We start from the raw sequence: 7,529 nt of genomic DNA, 5'->3' as shown, positions 1-7,529 counted from the left end.
AGTGGCTCACACCTGTAATCCCAGCACTTTGGGAGGCAGTGAGCCTACACTCCAGCCTGGGCGACAGTGAGGCTTTGTCTCAAAAAAAAAAAAAAAAAAAACCACAAAGACTAATGGGATACTTTTTAATGGAATGATCAGCCTAACACCTGAGCTAACTCGATATTAACACAACTGAAAGTGAAATACACACAGTAGTATTCCAAGCAAAAAAAAAAAAAGCCTGAACCTAATCAACCTAGCTCTTTCTTATTGCCAGTTTTAAAAGGAACAGGCAGGCCGGGTACAGTGGCTCTCACACCTCTAATCCCAGCACTTTGGGAGGCTGATGCTGGAAGATCGCTTGGGCCCAAGAGTTTGAGACCAGCCTGGGCAACATGGGGAAACCCCATCTCTACAAAAAATACAAAATTAGCCAGGTACGGTTGTGCATGCCTGTAGTCCCAGCTACTGAGGAGGCTGAGACAGGAGAATTGCTTGAGCCTAGGAAGTGAAGGTTGCAGTGAGCCGAGATCATGCCATTGCACTTAGCCTGGGAGACAGAGTGAGACTCTGTCTCAAACAAAAAAAAAGGAACATGCAAATGCCAAAGAATACCATGACAAAGCAACCGGCAAGGTGGCTCACGCTGTAATCCCAGCGCTTTGGGAGGCCAAGGCGGGTGGATCATGAGGTCAGAAGATCAAGACCATCCTGGCTACCATGGTGAAACTCCGTCTCTACTAAAAAATACAAAAAAATTAGCCAGGTGTGCTGGCGAGCGCCCGTAGTCCCAGCTACTCGGGAGACTGCGGCGTGATGTGGAGCTTGCAGTGAGCCAAGGTGATGCCACTGCACTCCAGCCTGGGTGACAGGGCAAGACTCAGTCTCAAAAAAGAAAAAAAGAAAAAAAGAATACCATGACAAAGCAATCAGTCAAATCCAAAATACGGGAATTCCACTAGACATGGGACTTAACACATAGCAAAAAGAAAAAAAGTTGCTGATGAAAATGTAAAATGCTACAAAGTAGCCGTTTCTTATAATGTTAAATACACAGCTACTATATGACCAATCCATTCACTCACAGGCATTTGAGAAATACATACATTCCGGCCGGGTGCGGTGGCTCAAGCCTGTAATCCCAGCACTTTGGGAGGCCGAGACGGGCGGATCATGAGGTCAGGAGATCGAGACCATCCTGGCTAATACGGTGAAACCCGGTCTCTACTAAAAAATACAAAAAACTAGCCGGGCGAAGTGGCGGGTGCCTGTAGTCCCAGCTACTCGGGAGGCTGAGGCAGGAGAATGGCGTGAACCCGAGAGGAGGAGCTTGCAGTGAGCTGAGATCCGGCCACTGCACTCCAGCCTGGGTGACAGAGCAAGACTCCGTCTCAAAAAAAAAAAAAAAAAACATACATTCCACACAAAGACTTGTAAACAACTATTCATCAGCGTTATTTAAAGTCCAAAAACTATAAACAAGCCACTTATCCATCAACAGATAAAAAGACAAAGGGCTATATGCATTCAACAGAATATTATTTGGCAATAAAGAGGGAGAAGCTGAGTGCAGTGGCTTAATTTTGTAATCCCAACACTTCGGGAGGCCGAGGCAGGAGAATCGCTTGAGACAAGGAGTTCAAGACCAGCCTGGGCAACACAGCAAGACTGTCTCTAAAGAAAACTTTTTATTTAATTAGCTGGGCATAGTGGCATGCACCTGTCATCCTAGCTACTCGGGAAGCTGAGGTGGGAGGATCACTTGAGCCCAAGAGTTCGAGACTGCAGTGAGCTATGACTGTCCCACTGCACTCCAGCCTGGGCAACAGAATGAGACCCCATCACTTATTAAAAAAAAAAAAAAAAGAGGAAGCTAAAGCTTGTTTGAAAAGTCTAATGAGAAAATTATTATCTCCACAGTCTCAAAGCCTCTCTACACAAATTACACAGTAATTACAAAGGGAGAAAAGAGTATTTTTATAATTAAACAAAAAACTGAAGAACATTAAAAAATTTTTAAAGTCTAGAGTACACTACCTAAACCAAGTTATCAAAGTTAATAATCAGTGTTGTGGTCGGTCGCAGTGGCTCAAGCCTATAATCCCAGCACTTTGGGATGTCGAGGTGGGTGGATCATCTGAGGTCAAGAGTTAGAGCCCAGGCCGGGCGCGGTGGCTCAAGCCTGTAATCCCAGCACTTTGGGAGGCCGAGACGGGTGAATCACGAGGTCAGGAGATCGAGATCATCCTGGCTAACATGGTGAAACCCCGTCTCTACTAAAAAATACAAAAAACTACCCGGGCGATGTGGCGAGCGCCTGTAGTCCCAGCTACTCGGGAGGCTGAGGCAGAGGAATGGCCGGAACCCGGGCGGCGGAGCTTGCAGTGAGCCGAGATCGCGCCTCGGCCACTGCACTCCAGCCTGGGTGACAGAGCGAGACTCCATCTCAAAAAAAAAAAAAAAAAAAATAGAATCCTAACTCCAAGGCCCTGTACACCATGGACCTTGCCTATCTATGTCTCCTGCTACTCTCCCAGAAAATCACCTTGCTTCAGTCACCGACAACTTAACAGTTTAAAGCCCTTTTCTGCCTAGAAGCGCGTGAAGACACTTTGACCAAGACTCCGGCCACTGAATGAGTATATGCTTTTACAAAGCAGGTAAATCATAAACTGTCCCTAGACACATGAAAAGTTCAGAGAAGAAAATGGAAAAGGACATGAAGACAATATTTTTATTCCTTCAAAGTGTAATTTTGACAGGGGAATGCTATGAGGGAAAAGGCTGACTAAAAAAATTTTTTTTTTTTGAGACAGTGTCTTGCACTGTCGCCTAGGCTGGATTGCAATGGCACAACCTTGGCTCACTGCAACCTCCACCTCCTGGGTTCCAGCAATTCTCCTGCCTCAGCCTCCCGAGTAGCTGGGACTACAAGCGTGCACCACCGTGTTCGGCTAATTTTTTTTGTATTTTTAATGGAGACAGGGTTTCACCATGTTGGCCAGGCTGGTCTCAAACTCCTGATCTCAAGTGATCCGCCCGCCTCGGCCTCCCAGAGTGCTAGGATTACAGGTGTGAGCCACTGCACCTGGCCTATTCTCACTTTTCTCTTAGGAAAAAAATGTATTTAATTTTCACAGTACTCCCTAAATATAGGGAGCAGTTCCAATGCAGATGTAAAAGAACAATAATTGTCACACAACTTTCCAAGAATGTATCTACAACTGTACCTGTAAGTGGAACTCCATTCCATTTTCTTGCATAGAATACAAGTTACATACAAAAGGAAAGTCTAATAGTTCAGAAATGTTGCAAAAGCAAATGAGTTACCACTGCAGATTGTTTATCCTGAAGAAATACAAACTATACATTTTTGACTATCAGAGATAAGTTAATGAAATACAATTCCTCATTACAACTTTCTTCAAAAACTAAAATCAAAATAAAGATATGGACAAACTGACCTCTCTTTCGTTGATTACTTGACTGAGCCTCATCCTCACTGACATTTTCACCAGGACCATTTAACTTTGTTTCCCGATTTTCTTTGCTCTCACTGTTACTTCTCTTTTCAACCTTCTCTTCTTTTTCTTTTCTATTTTGTGGCTTTTTATTTCCTTGGCTGAGGACGCTCTGAAACTGCAAAAAGGTTTTCAGAATGAAATGATTTCCATTAACATTTTCACTAACACACCCAAAAATTTGTGGTAATATACTTAACTTAAAAATGCAAAACAAATGACAAAAACTGTTATCAAAAGCAAAAAATTACTTCTCAAAAGACAGTTAAAAGTAAAGCTGCAGACTAGGAGAAAGTATTTGTTAAGTATTTGACAAAGAACTTTTATCTAAAATACAGAATGAACTTTCAAAACTCAGTAACAAGAAATCAATTCCACTTTTTTTTGGTGGGGGGGAAGGAGTCTCACTCTGTTGCCCAGGCTGGAGTGCAGTGGCACAATCTCGGCTCACTGCAGCTTCCACCACCTGGGTTCAAGAAATTCTCCTGCTTCAGCCTCCCTAGTAGCTGGTATTACAGGCACATGTCACCACACCTGGCTAGTTTTGTTTTTTTTTTTAAGTAGAGACAGGGTTTCGCCCTGTTGGTCAGGCTGGTCTCAAACTCCTGACCCCAATGATTCACCCTCCTCAGCCTCCCAAAGTGCTGCAATTACAGGCATGAGCCACTGCACCCAGCCTTCCATTTTTTTAAATGGGCAGATTGATCAGATACTTCATCAAAAAGATATACCAATGGCAAATCTATGAAAAGATTATTGTATTCATTCGTCAGAAAAATGTAAATTAAAACTGCAATGGGAGACCACTCCACATTTATTAGAATGGCTAAAATTTTTTTGAAACTTGACTAAACTATGGGCGAGTAAAGATGGGTGCGGTGGCTCACACCTGTAATCCCAGCACTTTGGGAAGCCAAGGCAGGTAGATTAGTTGAGCTCAGGAATTTGAGACCAGACTGGGCACATGGCAAAACCCCATCTCTACAAAAATACAAAAAACTTAGCCAGGCATGGTGGTGCATGCCTATAGTCCCAGCTACTTATGGGGCTGAGGTGGGGGATCACTTGAGCCCAGGAGGTCAAGGCTACAGTGAGCTGAGATCATGCCAATGCACTCCAGCCTGGGTGACAAAGTGAGATCAGGTCTCACAAAAAAAAAAAAAAGAGAGGGAGTGAAAATGTGGAGTAACTGGAATTCACGTACACTGCTGATAGAAGTGCAAATTCGGCAATTTCTTAAAAAGCTAAAACAGGTAGCTACTCTATGATCCAGCCTAGTGACATACCCAAGAAAAAATGAAAAATTTTCTACACAAACGTTCATATAGCAGTTTTATCTGTATCAACCAAAACCCAAAATTAATCCAAATGTCCATTAACAATAGGTGAATGGACAAACTGTGTTACATCCATACTACTCAGCAAGAAAAAGGAATGAACCGCTGACACACAAGTAAAATCTCAAAATAATCATGCTGAGTAGAAGCCAGGAAAAAAAAAGAAAAAAGAGTACCTACTGAATGCTTCCACATATACAAAATTCTAGAAAATGCAAATCTCGCATATAAGGTTACCTCTTAAGAATACAACCGGAGGAGGCCAGGCACGGTGGCTCACGCCTGTAATCCCAGCACTTTGGGAGGCCAAGGTGGGTGGATCACCCGCGGTCAGAAGTTGGAGACCAACATGGTGAAACCCAGTCTCTACTAAAAATACAAAAATTAGCCGGATGTGGTGGTGCGTGCCTGTAATACCAGCTACTCAGGAGGCTGAGGCAGGAGAATCACTTAAACCAGGGAGGCAGAGGTTGCAGTGAGCTGAAATCCCACCACTGCACTCCAGCCTGGGCAACAGAGCAAGACTCTGTCTCAAAAAAAGAATACAATCAGATGAGGGAAATGTGATGAATTAAACTAGGTTATCTGAAAAGTGGGTAAACTATCAAAAGGATAGCTGCCATGTTTTCAGCACCTCTTTATCAATGTATGTGATTTTATACAAATATAAAAATTTGACTACAATTTATAATATGTCTTCATTATTAAAGAAATAATAGGCGAGGCATGGTGGCTAACGCCTATAATCCCAGCACTTTGGGAGGCTGAGGCGAGCCAATTGCTTGAGCTCAGGAGTTCGATATCAGCCTGGACAACATGGCCAAACCCCCATCTCTACAAAAAGTTTAAAACCTGCCAGTGTGGTGGTGCACACCTGTAGTCCCAGCTACTTGGGAGGCAAAGGTGGAGGATCACCTGAGCCTGGGAGGCCAAGGCTGCAGTGAGCTGTGATCACATCACTGCACTCCAGCCTGGGTAATGGAATGAGACCCTGTCTCAAACAAACAAAAAAAAAAAAAAAAAGAAAGAAAGAAATAATAGGTTAGGTTAAGCTTACCATGAGTAAAGCTTAAGACAAGTTCATCACTAATGTTACTGGCAGCATCAAAGAATAACTGCAAATTAAACTAACAAAATGTAATCTTCTTGATGAATCAAGTTTTTAAATCTGTTCCTCAGCCAGGTTCGTAGCTCATACTATAATCTCAACACTTTGGGAGGCTGAGGCAGGAGGATCACTTGAGCTCAGGAGTTGGAGACCAGCAAAATCCCGTCTCTATGAAAAATACAAAAATTAGCTGTGCACAGTGGTGCGTGCCTGTAGTCCCAGCTACTCTGGAGGTCAAGGTAGGAAGATCACCTGAGCCTAGGAGTTTGAGGCTACAATGAGCTGTGATCACACTACTGTACTCCAGCCTGGTGACAGAGCAACACCCTGTCTTAAACAAATAAAAAAAATCTGTCCCCCAGTATGACCAATTCTTTACATTTTAAGTAAAATAAAATTCTGCATGTTGAAATGGATATATTTTCCTTTCTTTAAAGAAAAACTTTAAAATAATACTCACTCCAGTGTTCACTAATTCACTTGGTGTTGGCCAATTCTCCATATCGCTGAAATCACTAGCCTAAGAAGTAACAAATAAGAGTTAGGTCTGCAAATTAGTTTTAGAAATTTTAAGCAGAAAAAAACATTTTCTAAAAGTGAAAGAAGTTTTAATAATCATTTACATTCAGTTATATGCAGGCATCTGCCAAATTAATCTAAAAGTTTCTGCAAACAATAGAACATTTGCAATAAGAATGGCTTAATCTTATGATAAAACTTTCACCACTATTTAATGACATTAACTAAATTGAGTTATACATGATAGCAAAGGCATATATAGAGATTTGGATAAAGGTTATGATTCTCCATAATATTAACTTTACTCTAATACCAACAGTACAATTAGAAGAAAAATACACTTACAATAACCTAAGAGTTCTTAGCCTCAATTTTCAAAAATCAGTACAGTTAAGAACTATTTCCTATGAAAACATACCTTGTTGGATTTCTTTGTCTTGAGTTTTCCTGCTTTTATAATTTTGAGGGAACCGAACTCTAAAGAAAATATATAGAATTGTTTTTACAACTACTTCATTCAATAAATTTAACAAAATAACTATTATGGCAATTTCAGTAAATCAGCATAATTATAATTTCCAACAAAATCCAAAGTTCTAAGACTCAAATTCCTAGCAAAAAATCAACTCCATTTGACACATAGATTCAAGGTGGTCTTCAGTCTCCAAATCAAGAAGAAAGAAGTATTAACAATGTGTTACACTGAACGAACAGAACAATCCTTTCATTAATAGAATATAGGCTAGGCCTGGTGGCTCACACCTGTAATCCCAGCACTTCGGGAGGGCAAAGCGGGCGGATCACTGGAGGTCAAGAGTTTGAGACCAGCCTGGCCAACATGGTGAAACCCCATCTCTACTAAAAATAGAAAAATTAGCCAGGTGTGGTGGCATATGCCCATAGTCCCAGCTACTCAGAAGGGTGAGGCAGGAGAATCGTTTGAACCCGGGAGGTGGATGTTGCAGTGAGCCGAGATCCAACCACTGCACTCCAGCTGGGGTGACAGAGCTAGATTCTGTCAAAAAAAAAAAAAAAAAAAAAAAAAAAGAAAGAAAGAAATAA

The 7,529-nt window shown here is 41.8% G+C and overlaps 1 protein-coding gene across 1 annotated transcript in view; it reads right to left on the bottom strand.

Moving 5' to 3' along the window:
* Positions 1–6,936, bottom strand: part of LARP1B (La ribonucleoprotein domain family, member 1B) — a 168,408-nt gene extending 161,472 nt beyond the window's left edge. The window contains exons 1-3 of the mRNA XM_011996434.1: positions 6,886–6,936; positions 6,409–6,468; positions 3,447–3,621 (exon numbers count right to left, since the gene is read on the bottom strand). Coding sequence (XP_011851824.1) covers positions 3,447–3,621; positions 6,409–6,450 — 217 coding nt within the window. The 5' untranslated portion in view covers positions 6,451–6,468; positions 6,886–6,936. The remainder of the gene's footprint in view (positions 1–3,446; positions 3,622–6,408; positions 6,469–6,885) is intronic.
* Between the last annotated feature and the right edge of the window lie 593 nt (positions 6,937–7,529).

The sequence above is a fragment of the Mandrillus leucophaeus genome, unplaced genomic scaffold, assembly GCF_000951045.1.
Source record: "Mandrillus leucophaeus isolate KB7577 unplaced genomic scaffold, Mleu.le_1.0 Scaffold513, whole genome shotgun sequence".
Classification (NCBI taxonomy): domain Eukaryota; kingdom Metazoa; phylum Chordata; class Mammalia; order Primates; family Cercopithecidae; genus Mandrillus; species Mandrillus leucophaeus.
This window is presented reverse-complemented; position numbering and strand designations above follow the sequence as displayed.